General features: G+C 59.9%; 2 protein-coding genes across 2 annotated transcripts in view; one reads left to right on the top strand and one right to left on the bottom strand.

Annotated features, from left to right (window-relative positions):
* Positions 1-4,908: 4,908 nt before the first annotated feature.
* LOC136046495 (cyclin-dependent kinase 16-like) overlaps positions 4,909-14,762 on the top strand; it is a gene marked incomplete at its 5' end in the record, with an annotated part of 33,481 nt that continues 23,627 nt past the window's right edge. The window contains 2 exons of the mRNA XM_065733080.1: positions 4,909-5,038; positions 7,525-7,587. Of these exons, the coding sequence (XP_065589152.1) occupies positions 4,909-5,038; positions 7,525-7,587 (193 nt within the window). The remainder of the gene's footprint in view (positions 5,039-7,524; positions 7,588-14,762) is intronic.
* Positions 5,324-6,116, bottom strand: LOC136046494 (LWamide neuropeptides-like; the record flags this gene model as incomplete). Its single annotated transcript, XM_065733079.1, is given in 2 exon segments — positions 5,324-5,768; positions 5,770-6,116. Coding segments are annotated over 2 exon segments (792 nt in total), but the record flags the coding sequence as incomplete, so codon positions are not given.

Genomic DNA, 14,762 nt, shown 5'->3' with positions numbered 1-14,762 from the left:
GTGTCTTTGCACGAGGGTTTCACGAGGGTACGTCCGGTGGACGAGGCCTTGCACGAGAGCCTCGGCTCCTCGGGTGTCTTTGCACGAGGGGTTTCACTAGGGTACATCCGGTGCAGGAGGCCTCGCACGAGAGCCTTGGCTCCTCATGTGTCTTTGCACGAGGGTTTCACCAGGATCTGGGGGCTCTGAGTGCTCTGATGTGAGGGTTTGGGGTTTGCACGAGGGTTTGAGGCACTGTTTGGCTGCTCGGGTGTCTTTGCACGAGGGTTTCACGAGGGTACGTCCGCTGCACGAGGCCTCACACGAGAGCCTTGGCTCCTCGGGTGTCTTTGCACGAGGGTTTCACCAGGATCTGGGGGGTCTGAGTGCTCTGATGTGAGGGTTTGGGGTTTGCACGAGGGTTTGAGGGTCTGTTTGGCTCCTCGGGTGTCTTTGCACGGGGTTTCACCAGGATCTGGGGGGTTCTGAGTGCTCTGATGTGAGGGTTTGGGGTTTGCACGAGGGTTTGAGGCGCTGTTTGGCTGCTCTGGTGTCTTTGCACGAGGGTTTCACGAGGGTTACGTCCGCTGTACGAGGCCTCGCACGAGAGCCTTGGTTCATCGGGTGTCTTTGCACTGGATTTTCACGAGGGTTTGAGGGACCTGAGAGATGTGTTGTGAGGGGTTGCACGTGGGCTTGGGTTTGCACGAGGGCTTGGGAGTCTGAGTGCTCCCGTGTGAGATCCTCTGGTGTCTTTGCACGGGGGTTTCACCAGGGTCTGGGGGTTCTGAGTGCTCTGATGTGAGGGTTTGGGGTTTGCACGAGGGTTTGAGGGGGGCTTGGCTCCTCAGGTGTCTTTGCACGAGGGTTTCACGAGGGTACGTCCGCTGCACGAGGCCTCCGCACGAGAGCCTCGGCTCCTCGGGTGTCTTTTGCACGGGGGGTTCACCAGGGTCTGGGGGTTCTGAGTGCTCTGATGTGAGGGTTTGGGGTTTTGCACGAGATGATTGGGGGGCTTGGCTCCTCCAGTGTCTTTGCACGAGGGTTTCACGAGGGTATGTCCGCTGCACGAGGCCTCGCACGAGAGCCTTGGCTCCTCGGGTGTCTTTGCACGAGGGTTTCACCAGGATCTGGGGGTTCTGAGTGCTCTGATGTGAGGGTTTGGGGTTTGCACGAGGGGTTTTAGTGGCTGTTTGGCTCCTCAGGTGTCTTTGCACGAGGGTTTCACGAGGGTACGTCCGGGGCATGAGGCCTCGCACGAGAGCCTTGGCTCCTCGGGTGTCTTTGCACGGGGTTTCACGAGGATCTGGGGGCTCTGAGTGCTCTGATGTGAGGGTTTGGGGGTTTGCACGAGGGTTTGAGGCGCGGTTTGGCTGCTCGGGTGTCTTTGCACGAGGGTTTCACGAGGGTACGTCCGCTGCACGAGGCCTCGCACGAGAGCCTTGGCTCCTCGGGTGTCTTTGCACGAGGGTTTCACCAGGATCTGGGGGTTCTGAGTGCTCTGATGTGAGGGTTTGTGGTTTGCACGAGGGTTTGAGGGGCTGTTTGGCTGCTCGGGTGTCTTTGCACGAGGGTTTCACGAGGGTACGTCCGCTGCACGAGGCCTCGCACGAGAGCCTTGGCTCCTCGGGTGTCTTTGCACGAGGGTTTCACCAGGATCTGGGGGTTCTGAGTGCTCTGTTGTGAGGGTTTGGGGTTTGCACGAGGGTTTGAGGGGCTGTTTGGCTCCTCTGGTGTCTTTGCACGAGGGTTTCACGAGGGTACGTCCGCTGCACAATGCCTCGCACGAGAGCCTTGGCTCCTCAGGTGTCTTTGCACGAGGGTTTCACCAGGATCTGGGGTTCTGATTGCTCTGATGTGAGGGTTTGGGGTTTGCACGAGGTTTTGAGGGGGGTTGGCTCCTCGGGTGTCTTTGCACGGGGTTTTCACCAGGGTCTGGGGGTTCTGAGTGCTCTGATGTGAGGGTTTGGGGTTTGCACGAGGGTTTGAGGGGCGTTTGGCTCTTAGGTCTCTTTGCACGAGGGTTTCACTAGGGTACGTCCACTGCACGAGGCCTCGCACGAGAGCCTCGGCTCCTCGGGTGTCTTTGCACGAGGGTTTCACCAGGGTCTGGGGGTTCTGAGTGCTCTGATGTGAGGGTTTGGGGTTTGCACGAGGGTTTTAGGGGCTGTTTGGCTCCTCTGGTGTCTTTGCACGAGGGTTTCACGAGGGTACGTCCGCTGCACGAGGCCTCACACGAGAGCCTTGGCTCCTCGGGTGTCTTTGCACGAGGGTTTCACCAGGATCTGGGGGGTCTGAGTGCTCTGATGTGAGGGTTTGGGGTTTGCACGAGGGTTTGAGGGTCTGTTTGGCTCCTCGGGTGTCTTTGCACGGGGGTTTCACCAGGATCTGGGGTTCTGAGTGCTCTGATGTGAGGGTTTGAGGTTTGCACGAGGATTTGAGGGGGTCTTGGCTCCTCGGGTGTCTTTGCACGAGGGTTTCACGAGGGTACGTCCGCTGTACGAGGCCTCGCACGAGAGCCTCGGCTCCTCGGGTGTCTTTGCACGAGGGTTTCACCAGGGTCTGGGGGTTCTGAGTGCTCTGATGTGAGGGTTTGGGGTTTGCACGAGGGTTTTAGGGGCTGTTTGGCTCCTCTGGTGTCTTTGCACGAGGGTTTCACGAGGGTACGTCCGCTGCACGAGGCCTCACACGAGAGCCTTGGCTCCTCGGGTGTCTTTGCACGAGGGTTTCACCAGGATCTGGGGGGTCTGAGTGCTCTGATGTGAGGGTTTGGGTTTGCACGAGGGTTTGAGGGTCTGTTTGGCTCCTCGGGTGTCTTTGCACGGGGGTTTCACCAGGGTCTGGGGGCTCTGAGTGCTCTGATGTGAGGGTTTGTGGTTTGCACGAGGGGTTTTAGGGGCTGTTTGGCTCCTCGGGTATCTTTGCACGAGGGTTTCACAAGGGTACGTCCGGTGCACGAGGCCTCACAAGAGATCCTTGGCTCCTCGGGTATCTTTGCACGAGGGTTTCACAAGGGTACGTCCGGTGCACGAGGCCTCACAAGAGATTCCTTGGCTCCTCGGGTGTCTTTGCACGGGGTTTTCACGAGGATCTGGGGGCTCTGAGTGCTCTGATGTGAGGGTTTGGGGTTTTACACGAGAGGATTGGGGGCCTTGGCTCCTCGGGTGTCTTTGCACGAGGGTTTCACCAGGGTCTGGGGGCTCTGAGTGCTCTGATGTGAGGGTTTGGGTTTGCACGAGGGTTTGAGGGGGGGTTGGCTCCTCGGGTGTCTTTGCACGAGGTTTCACGAGGGTACGTCCGGTGGACGAGGCCTCGCACGAGAGCCTCGGCTCCTCGGGTGTTTTTCACGAGGATTTCACAAGGATTTTCACGAGGGATTTTCCCTGTGGATGGGAAACGACTTTTCACACTGGGACCTTTTTCACGAGGATTTCACAAGGATTTTCACGAGGGATTTTTCCCTGTGGATGGGAAACGACTTTTCACACTGTGTCCTTTTTTCACGCGGATTTCACAATGATTTTCACGAGGATCTTTCCCTGTAGATGGTGAACGACTTTTCACACTGTGACTTCTTTTTCACGAGGATTTCACAAGGATTTTCACGAGAGATCTTTCCCTGGGGATGGGAAACAACATTTCACACTGAGAGCTTTTTTCACGAGGATTTTACAAGGATTTTCACAAGGGATCTTTCCCAGGGGACGGGGAGTGACTTTTCGCACTGAGAACTTTTTTCACGAGTATTTCACGAGAATTTTTCACGAGGATCTTTCCTGTAGGTGGTGAACGACTTTTCACATTGGTACCTTTTCACAAGGATTTTCACAAGGGGATTTTCACGAGAGATCTTTCCCTGGGGATGGGAAACAACATTTCACACTGAGAGGTTTTTTCACGAGGATTTTCACGCGGGATATTTCCCGGGGGTGACTTTTCACACTGGGAACTTTTTCACGAGGATTTTCACGAGGATTTTCACGAGGGATCTTTACCTGTAGAAGGTGAACAACTTTTCACACTGGGACCTTTTTCACGCGGATTTCACAATGATTTTCACGAGGGATCTTTCCCTTGTGGATGGGGAACGACTTTTCACACTGGGACCTTTTTCACGAGGATTTCACAATGATTTTCACGAGGGATCTTTCCCTGGAGATGGGAACGACTTTTCACACTGTGCCCTTTTTTCACAAGGATTTTCACAAGGGGATTTTCACGAGGGATCTTTCCCTGGGGATGGGAAACAACTTTTCAAACTGAGAGGTTTTTTCACGAGGATTTTCACGAGGGATATTTCCCGGGGGGGGGAGTGACTTTTCACACTGGGAACTTTTTTCACGAGGATTTCACAAGAATTTTCACGAGGGATCTTTCCCTGTGGGCGGGGAGTGACTTTTCACACTGTGACCTTTCTCACGAGGATTTCACAAGGATTTTCACGAGGGATCTTTCCCTGTGGGCGGGGAGTGACTTTTCACACTGGGACCTTTTTTCACGAGGATTTCACAAGGATTTTCACGAGGGATCTTCCCCTTGGGGGGGGGGGGGGGCGGGGAGTGACTTTTCACACTGGGACCTTTTTTCACCAGGATTTTCACAAGGGGATTTTCACGAGGGATCTTTCCCTGGGGATGGGAAACAACATTTCACACTGTGACTTCTTTTTCACGAGGATTTTCACAAGGGGATTTTCACGAGGGATCTTTCCCTGGGGATGGGGAACGACTTTTCACACTGTGACCTTTTTTCACGAGGATTTTCACAAGGGGATTTCACGAGGGATCTTTCCCTGGGGATGGGGAACGACTTTTCACACTGGGACCTTTTTTCACGAGGATTTCACGAGGATTTTCACGAGGGATCTTTCCGGGGGGGGGGGGAGGGGCGGGGAGTGACTTTTCACACTGGGAACTTTTTTTTCACGAGGATTTTCACGAGGATTCCCCCCCCCCTCCCCGCAGTGTCGCTGCTGAAGGACCTGAAGCACGCCAACGTGGTGACGTTGCACGACATCGTTCACACGCAGAGCTGCCTCACACTCGTCTTCGAGTACCTGGTAACCCCAAAAGTGACCCCGTAGTGACCCCAGAGTGACCCCATAGTGACCCCATAGTGACCCCATAGAGAACCCCAAATCCTGTAGTGACCCCAAAACCCCATAGTGAAACCAAAATCCCATAGTGACCCCATAGTGAACCCAAAAGCCCATAGTGACCCCATAGTGACCCCATAGTGAACCCATAGTGAACCTAAAATCCCATAGTGACCCCGTAGTGACCCCATAGTGAACCCATAGTGAACCCATAGTGAACCTAAAATCCCATAGTGACCCCATAGTGACCCCATAGTGAACCCATAGTGACCCCAAAATCCCGTAGTGACCCCATAGTGACCCCTTAGTGACCCCGTAGTGACCCCAAAGTGAACCCAGAATCACAGAGTGACCCCAAAATCCCATAGGGAACCCATAGTGACCCCAAATCCCATAGTGACCCCATAGTGACCCCATAGTGACCCCATAGTGACCCCATAGTGAACCCCAAATCCCATAGTGACCCCATAGTGACCCCATAGTGAACCTAATGTGACCCCAAAATCCCATAGTGACCCCATAGTGAACCTAAGTGAACCCAGAATCCCATAGTGACCCCATAGTGAACCCCAAATCCCATACTGACCCCATAGTGACCCCATAGTGACCCCATAGTGAACCCCAAATCCCTTACTGACCCCATAGTGACCCCTTAGTGACCCCGTAGAGAACCCATAGTGAACCCCAAATCCCATAGTGACCCCATAGTGACCCCGTAGTGACCCCAAAGTGAACCCAGAATCACAGAGTGACCCCAAAATCCCATAGGGAACCCATAGTGAACCCCAAATCCCATAGTGACCCCATAGTGAGCCCATAGTGAACCCCAAATCCCATAGTGACCCCATAGTGAACCCATAGTGAACCCAAAATCCCATAGTGACCCCATAGTGAACCTAAAGTGAACCCAAAGTGACCCCAAAATCCCCCATAGACCCCCAAATCCCATATGGGACCCCCAACTGGACCCCAAAATCCCCCATTGAACCCCAAATAGACCCCAAAATGACCCCCAAATCCCCCATAGAACCCCAGATACCATATGGGACCCCCAAATGGACCCCAAAATGGCCCCAAAATCCCCCATAGAACCCCAAAATCCGATATGGGACCCCCAAAAGGACCCCAAAATGACCCCCAGATTCCCCATAGAACCCCAAAATGACCCCAAAAGGACCCCCAAATCCCCCATAGAACCCCAAAATCCCACATGAATCCCCCAAATGGACCCCAAAATGACCCCCAAATCCCCCATAGAACCCCAGATCCCATATGAGACGCCCAAATGGACCCCAAAATGACCCCCAAATCCCCCATGGAACCCCAAAAGGACCCCCAAATCCCCCATAGAACCCCCAAAACCCCCATAGACCCCCAGAATCCCATATGGGACCCCCAAATGGACCTCAAAAGGACCCCCAAATCCCCATAGAACCCCAAAGTCCCATATGGGATCCCCAAATGACCCCAAGTGGACCCAAAATCACCCCCAAATCCCCATAGAACCCCAAAAGGACCCCAAAAGAACCCTCAAATCCCCCATAGAACCCCAAAAGGACCCCAAAAGGACCCCCAAATCCCCCATAGAACCCCAAAGTCCCATATGGGACCCCCAAATGGACCCCAAAATGACCCCCAAATTCCCCATAGATCCCCAAAATGACCCCAAAGGGACCCCTAAATCCCCCATAGAACCCCCAAAACCCCCATAGACCCCAGAATCCCATATGGGACCCCCAAATGGACCTCAAAATGACCCCCAAATCCCCCATAGAACCCCGAAGTCCCATATGGGATCCCCAAATGACCCCAAGTGGACCCCAAAATGACCCCCAAATCCCCCATAGAACCCCAAATGGACCCCAAAATGACCCCCAAATCCCCCATAGAACCCCAAAATCCCATATGAGACGCCCAAATGGACCCCAAAAGGACCCTAAAATGTCCCCCAAATCCCCCATAGAACCCCAAAATGACCCCAAAAGGACCCCCAAATCCCCATAGCACCCCAAAAGGACCCCCAAATTCCCCATAGAACCCCAAAATGACCCCAAAAGGACCCCAAATCCCCCATAGAACCCCAAAGTCCCATATGGGACCCCCAAATGGACCCCAAAAGGACCCCAGAATGGCCCCAAAATCCCCCATAGAACCCCAAAATCCCATATGGGACCCCCAAATGGACCCAAAAGGACCCTAAAATGTCCCCAAAATCCCCCATAGAACCCCAAAAGGACCCCCAAATTCCCCATAGAACCCCAAAATGACCCCAAAAGGACCCCCAAATCCCCCATAGAACCCCAAAATGACCCCAAAAGGACCCCCAAATCCCCCATAGCACCCCAAAAGGACCCCCAAATCCCCCATAGAACCCCAGATCCCATATGGGACCCCCAAGTGGACCCCAAAGTGACCCCCAAAACCCCAAAGTGCCCTTTTTGGGGTTGTAGGACCGGGACCTGAAGCAGTACCTGGACGACTGCGGCAGCGTCATCAACATGCACAACGTCAAGGTGTGTGCACCAGCGTGCAACGGGTGTGCAAGGGGGGGGGGGGAGGGGCGGGGGGAGGCGTGCAAGGGGTCCTGGGGGGTGTGTATGGGGTCCTGGGGGGTGTGCAAAGGGTCCTGGGGGGTATGTATGGGGGTCCTGGGGGGTGTGTATGGGGTCTGGGGGGTGTGTATGGGGTCCTAAAGGTGTGTAAGGGGAGTGCAAGGGGGAGGGGGAGTGTGCAAGGGGTCCTGGGGGGTGTGTAAGGGGTCCTGGTGGGGTGTGTATGGGGTCCTAGGGGTGTGTAAGGGGGGTGCAAGGGGGAGGGGGTTGTGCAAGGGGTCTTAGGGAGTGTGTAAGGGGGGTGCAAGGGGGAGGGGTGGTGTGCAAGGGGTCCTGGGGGTGTGTATGGGGTACTAGGGGTGTGTAAGGGGAGTGCAAGGGGGAGGGGAGTGTGCAAGGGGTCCTGGGGGGTGTGTAAGGGGTCCTGGGGGGTGTGTAAGGGGTCCTGGGGGTGTGTATGGGGTCCTGGGGTGTGTAAGGGGGGTGCAAGGGGAGGGGGGGTGTGCAAGGGGTCCTGGGGGGTGTGTATGGGGTCCTGGGGGTGTGTAAAGGGTCCTGGGGGGTGTGTAAGGGGGCTGCAAGGGGAGGGGGAGTGTGCAGGGTCCTGGGGGTGTGTAAGGGGTGTGCAAGGGGGAGGGGGTTGTGTATGGGGTCCTGGGGGTGTGCAAAGGGTCCTGGGGGTGTGTAAGGGGGGGTGCAAGGGGGAGGGGGGTGTGCAAGGGGTCTGGGGGGTGTGTAAGGGGGGTGCAAGGGGGAGGGGATGTGCAAGGGTCCTGGGAGGTGTGTAAGGGGTCCTGGGGTGTGTATGGGGTCCTAGGGTGTGTAAGGGGGGTGCAAGGGGGAGGGGAGTGTGCAAGGGGTCCTGGGGGGTGTGTAAAGGGTCCTGGGGTGTGTATGGGGTCCTAGGGGTGTGTAAGGGGAGTGCAAGGGGGAGGGGGAGTGTGCAAGGGGTCCTGGGGGGTGTGTAAGGGGTCCTGGGGGGTGTGCAAAGGGTCCTGGGGTGTGTATGGGGTCCTAGGGGTGTGTAAGGGGAGTGCAAGGGGAGGGGGGGTGTGCAAGGGGTCCTGGGTGGTGTGTATGGGGTCCTAGGGGTGTGTAAGGGGTCCTGGGGTGTGTATGGGGTCCTAGGGTGTGTAAGGGGTCCTGGGGGGTGTGTATGGGGTCCTGGGGGTGTGTAAGGGGTCCTGGGGTGTGTATGGGGTCCTGGGGGTGTGTAAGGGGTGTGCAAGGGGGGAGGGGGAGTGTGCAAGGGGTCCTGGGGTGTGTGTAAGGGGTCCTGGGGGGTGTGTAAGGGTCCTGGGGGGTGTGTATGGGGTCCTGGGGGTGTGTAAGGGGTCCTGGGGGTGTGTATGGGGTCCTGGGGGTGTGCAAGGGGGGTGCAAGGGGGAGGGGGAGCGTGCAAGGGGTCCTGGGGGTGTGTATGGGGTCCTGGGGGTGTGCAAGGGGTCCTGGGGGTGTGTATGGGGTCCTGGGGGTGTGTAAGGGGGTGCAAGGGGAGGGGGGGTGTGCAAGGGGTCCTGGGGGGTGTGTAAAGGGTCCTGGGGGGTGTGTATGGGGTCCTAGGGGTGTGTAAGGGGAGTGCAAGGGGGAGGGGGAGTGTGCAAGGGGTCCTGGGGTGTGTGTAAGGGGTCCTGGGGGGTGTGTAAGGGGTCCTGGGGGGTGTGTATGGGGTCCTGGGGTGTGTAAGGGGTCCTGGGGGTGTGTATGGGGTCCTGGGGGTGTGCAAGGGGGGTGCAAGGGGGAGGGGGAGCGTGCAAGGGGTCCTGGGGGGTGTGTATGGGGTCCTGGGGGGTGTGCAAGGGGTCCTGGGGGTGTGTAAGGGGGGTGCAAGGGGGAGGGGGAGCATGCAGGGGGTCCTGGGGGGTGTGTAAAGGGTCCTGGGGGTGTGTATGGGGTCCTAGGGGTGTGTAAGGGGGGGTGCAAGGGGGAGGGGGAGTGTGCAAGGGGTCCTGGGGGGTGTGTATGGGTCCTGGGGGTGTGTATGGGGTCCTGGGGGTGTGTATGGGGTCCTAAAGGTGTGTAAGGGGAGTGCAAGGGGAAGGAGGAGCGTGCAAGGGGTCCTGGGGGGTGTGTAAGGGGTCCTGGGGGTGTGTAAGGGGTCCTGGGGGGTGTGTATGGGGTCCTAGGGGTGTGTAAGGGGGGTGCAAGGGGGAGGGGGAGTGTGCAAGGGGTCCTGGGGGGTGTGTAAGGGGTCCTGGGGGTGTGTATGGGGTCCTGGGGGTGTGTAAGGGGTCCTGGGGGTGTGTAAGGGGGGTGCAAGGGAGGGGGGGGGTGTGCAAGGGGTCCTGGGGGGTGTGTAAGGGGTCCTGGGGGTGTGTAAGGGGGGTGCAAGGGGGGAGGGGGAGTGTGCAAGGGGTCCTGGGGGTGTGTAAGGGGTCCTGGGGGTGTGTATGGGGTCCTGGGGGTGTGTAAGGGGTCCTGGGGGTGTGTAAGGGGGGTGCAAGGGGAGGGGGGGTGTGCAAGGGGTCCTGGGGGGTGTGTAAAGGGTCCTGGGGGGTGTGTATGGGGTCCTGGGGTGTGTAAGGGGTCCTGGGGGTGTGTAAGGGGGTGCAAGGGGAGGGGGGGTGTGCAAGGGGTCCTGGGGGTGTGTAAGGGGTCCTGGGGGGTGTGTAAGGGGAGTGCAAGGGGGAGGGGGAGTGTGCAAGGGGTCCTGGGGGGTGTGTAAGGGGTCCTGGGGGTGTGTATGGGGTCCTGGGGGTGTGTAAGGGGTCCTGGGGGTGTGTAAGGGGGGTGCAAGGGGAGGGGGGGTGTGCAAGGGGTCCTGGGGGGTGTGTAAAGGGTCCTGGGGGGTGTGTATGGGGTACTGGGGGTGTGTAAGGGGTCCTGGGGGTGTGTAAGGGGGGTGCAAGGGGGAGGGGGGGGTGTGCAAGGGGTCCTGGGGGGTGTGTAAGGGGTCCTGGGGGTGTGTAAGGGGAGTGCAAGGGGGAGGGGGAGTGTGCAAGGGGGTCCTGGCGGGTGTGTAAGGGGTCCTGGGGGTGTGTATGGGGTCCTGGGGGTGTGTAAGGGGTCCTGGAAGTGTGTAAGGGGGGTGCAAGGGGGAGGGAGAGCGTGCAAGGGGTCCTGGGGGGTGTGTAAGGGGTCCTGGCGGTGTGTATGGGGTCCTAGGGGTGTGTAAGGGGGGTGCAAGGGGAGGGGGAGTGTGCAAGGGGTCCTGGGGGGAGTGTAAGGGGTCCTGGGGGTGTGTAAGGGGTCCTGGGGGGTGTGTATGGGGTCCTAAAGGTGTGTAAGGGGAGTGCAAGGGGGAGGGGGAGTGTGCAAGGGGTCCTGGGGTGTGTAAGGGGTCCTGGGGGTGTGTATGGGGTCCTAGGGGTGTGTAAGGGGGGTGCAAGGGGGAGGGGGAGTGTGCAAGGGGTCCTGGGGGTGTGTATGGGGTCCTGGGGGTGTGTAAGGGGTCCTGGGGGTGTGTAAGGGGGGTGCAAGGGGAGGGGGGGTGTGCAAGGGGTCCTGGGGGGTGTGTAAAGGGTCCTGGGGGTGTGTATGGGTCCTAGGGGTGTGTAAGGGGAGTGCAAGGGGGAGGGGGAGTGTGCAAGGGGTCCTGGGGGGTGTGTAAGGGGTCCTGGGGGTGTGTATGGGGTCCTGGGGTGTGTAAGGGGTCCTGGGGGTGTGTAAGGGGGGTGCAAGAGGGAGGGGGGGTGTGCAAGGGGTCCTGGGGGGAGTGTAAGGGGTCCTGGGGGGTGTGTAAGGGGTCCTGGGGGTGTGTATGGGGTCCTAGGGGTGTGTAAGGGGGGTGCAAGGGGGAGGGGGAGTGTGCAAGGGGTCCTGGGGGGAGTGTAAGGGGTCCTGGGGGGTGTGTAAGGGGTCCTGGGGGGTGTGTATGGGGTCCTAAAGGTGTGTAAGGGGAGTGCAAGGGGGAGGGGGAGTGTGCAAGGGGTCCTGGGGGTGTGTAAGGGGTCCTGGGGGGTGTGTATGGGGTCCTAGGGGTGTGTAAGGGGGGTGCAAGGGGGAGGGGGAGTGTGCAAGGGGTCCTGGGGGTGTGTATGGGGTCCTGGGGGTGTGTAAGGGGTCCTGGGGGTGTGTAAGGGGGGTGCAAGGGGAGGGGGGGTGTGCAAGGGGTCCTGGGGGGTGTGTAAAGGGTCCTGGGGGGTGTGTATGGGGTCCTAGGGGTGTGTAAGGGGAGTGCAAGGGGGAGGGGGAGTGTGCAAGGGGTCCTGGGGGGTGTGTAAGGGGTCCTGGGGGTGTGTATGGGGTCCTGGGGGTGTGTAAGGGGTCCTGGGGGTGTGTAAGGGGGGTGCAAGAGGGAGGGGGGGTGTGCAAGGGGTCCTGGGGGGAGTGTAAGGGGTCCTGGGGGGTGTGTAAGGGGTCCTGGGGGTGTGTATGGGGTCCTAGGGGTGTGTAAGGGGGGTGCAAGGGGGAGGGGGAGTGTGCAAGGGGTCCTGGGGGGAGTGTAAGGGGTCCTGGGGGGTGTGTAAGGGGTCCTGGGGGGTGTGTATGGGGTCCTAAAGGTGTGTAAGGGGAGTGCAAGGGGGAGGGGGAGTGTGCAAGGGGTCCTGGGGGTGTGTAAGGGGTCCTGGGGGGTGTGTATGGGGTCCTAGGGGTGTGTAAGGGGGGTGCAAGGGGGAGGGGGAGTGTGCAAGGGGTCCTGGGGGTGTGTATGGGGTCCTGGGGGTGTGTAAGGGGTCCTGGGGGTGTGTAAGGGGGGTGCAAGAGGGAGGGGGGGTGTGCAAGGGGTCCTGGGGGGTGTGTAAAGGGTCCTGGGGGGTGTGTATGGGGTCCTAGGGCTGTGTAAGGGGGGTGCAAGGGGGAGGGAGAGCGTGCAAGGGGTCCTGGGGGGTGTGTAAGGGGTCCTGGCGGTGTGTATGGGGTCCTAGGGGTGTGTAAGGGGGGTGCAAGGGGGAGGGGGAGTGTGCAAGGGGTCCTGGGGGGAGTGTAAGGGGTCCTGGGGGGTGTGTAAGGGGTCCTGGGGGGTGTGTATGGGGTCCTAAAGGTGTGTAAGGGGAGTGCAAGGGGGAGGGGGAGTGTGCAAGGGGTCCTGGGGGTGTGTAAGGGGTCCTGGGGGGTGTGTATGGGGTCCTAGGGGTGTGTAAGGGGGGTGCAAGGGGGAGGGGGAGTGTGCAAGGGGTCCTGGGGGGTGTGTAAAGGGTCCTGGGGGGTGTGTATGGGGTCCTAGGGGTGTGTAAGGGGAGTGCAAGGGGGAGGGGGAGTGTGCAAGGGGTCCTGGGGGGTGTGTAAGGGGTCCTGGGGGTGTGTATGGGGTCCTGGGGGTGTGTAAGGGGTCCTGGGGGTGTGTAAGGGGGGTGCAAGAGGGAGGGGGGGTGTGCAAGGGGTCCTGGGGGGAGTGTAAGGGGTCCTGGGGGGTGTGTAAGGGGTCCTGGGGGTGTGTATGGGGTCCTAGGGGTGTGTAAGGGGGGTGCAAGGGGGAGGGGGAGTGTGCAAGGGGTCCTGGGGGGAGTGTAAGGGGTCCTGGGGGGTGTGTAAGGGGTCCTGGGGGGTGTGTATGGGGTCCTAAAGGTGTGTAAGGGGAGTGCAAGGGGGAGGGGGAGTGTGCAAGGGGTCCTGGGGGTGTGTAAGGGGTCCTGGGGGGTGTGTATGGGGTCCTAGGGGTGTGTAAGGGGGGTGCAAGGGGGAGGGGGAGTGTGCAAGGGGTCCTGGGGGTGTGTATGGGGTCCTGGGGGTGTGTAAGGGGTCCTGGGGGTGTGTAAGGGGGGTGCAAGGGGAGGGGGGGTGTGCAAGGGGTCCTGGGGGGTGTGTAAAGGGTCCTGGGGGGTGTGTATGGGGTCCTAGGGGTGTGTAAGGGGAGTGCAAGGGGGAGGGGGAGTGTGCAAGGGGTCCTGGGGGGTGTGTAAGGGGTCCTGGGGGTGTGTATGGGGTCCTGGGGGTGTGTAAGGGGTCCTGGGGGTGTGTAAGGGGGGTGCAAGAGGGAGGGGGGGTGTGCAAGGGGTCCTGGGGGGAGTGTAAGGGGTCCTGGGGGGTGTGTAAGGGGTCCTGGGGGTGTGTATGGGGTCCTAGGGGTGTGTAAGGGGGGTGCAAGGGGGAGGGGGAGTGTGCAAGGGGTCCTGGGGGGAGTGTAAGGGGTCCTGGGGGGTGTGTAAGGGGTCCTGGGGGGTGTGTATGGGGTCCTAAAGGTGTGTAAGGGGAGTGCAAGGGGGAGGGGGAGTGTGCAAGGGGTCCTGGGGGTGTGTAAGGGGTCCTGGGGGGTGTGTATGGGGTCCTAGGGGTGTGTAAGGGGGGTGCAAGGGGGAGGGGGAGTGTGCAAGGGGTCCTGGGGGTGTGTATGGGGTCCTGGGGGTGTGTAAGGGGTCCTGGGGGTGTGTAAGGGGGGTGCAAGAGGGAGGGGGGGTGTGCAAGGGGTCCTGGGGGGTGTGTAAAGGGTCCTGGGGGGTGTGTATGGGGTCCTAGGGCTGTGTAAGGGGGGTGCAAGGGGGAGGGAGAGCGTGCAAGGGGTCCTGGGGGGTGTGTAAGGGGTCCTGGCGGTGTGTATGGGGTCCTAGGGGTGTGTAAGGGGGGTGCAAGGGGGAGGGGGAGTGTGCAAGGGGTCCTGGGGGGAGTGTAAGGGGTCCTGGGGGGTGTGTAAGGGGTCCTGGGGGGTGTGTATGGGGTCCTAAAGGTGTGTAAGGGGAGTGCAAGGGGGAGGGGGAGTGTGCAAGGGGTCCTGGGGGTGTGTAAGGGGTCCTGGGGGGTGTGTATGGGGTCCTAGGGGTGTGTAAGGGGGGTGCAAGGGGGAGGGGGAGTGTGCAAGGGGTCCTGGGGGTGTGTATGGGGTCCTGGGGGTGTGTAAGGGGTCCTGGGGGTGTGTAAGGGGGGTGCAAGAGGGAGGGGGGGTGTGCAAGGGGTCCTGGGGGGTGTGTAAAGGGTCCTGGGGGGTGTGTATGGGGTCCTAGGGCTGTGTAAGGGGGGTGCAAGGGGGAGGGAGAGCGTGCAAGGGGTCCTGGGGGGTGTGTAAGGGGTCCTGGCGGTGTGTATGGGGTCCTAGGGGTGTGTAAGGGGGGTGCAAGGGGGAGGGGGAGTGTGCAAGGGGTCCTGGGGGGAGTGTAAGGGGTCCTGGGGGGTGTGTAAGGGGTCCTGGGGGGTGTGTATGGGGTCCTAAAGGTGTGTAAGGGGAGTGCAAGGGGGAGGGGGAGTGTGCAAGGGGTCCTGGGGGTGTGTAAGGGGTCCTGGGGGTGTGTATGGGGTCCTGGGGGTGTGTAAGGGGTCCTGGG

This window comes from Cyrtonyx montezumae, unplaced genomic scaffold, assembly GCF_038088225.1.
Source record: "Cyrtonyx montezumae isolate F1298 unplaced genomic scaffold, pur_monq_1.0 scaffold_162, whole genome shotgun sequence".
NCBI lineage: Eukaryota > Metazoa > Chordata > Aves > Galliformes > Odontophoridae > Cyrtonyx > Cyrtonyx montezumae.
Note: the sequence above shows the minus strand (reverse complement) of the source record. Positions and strands in the feature narration are given on the sequence as shown.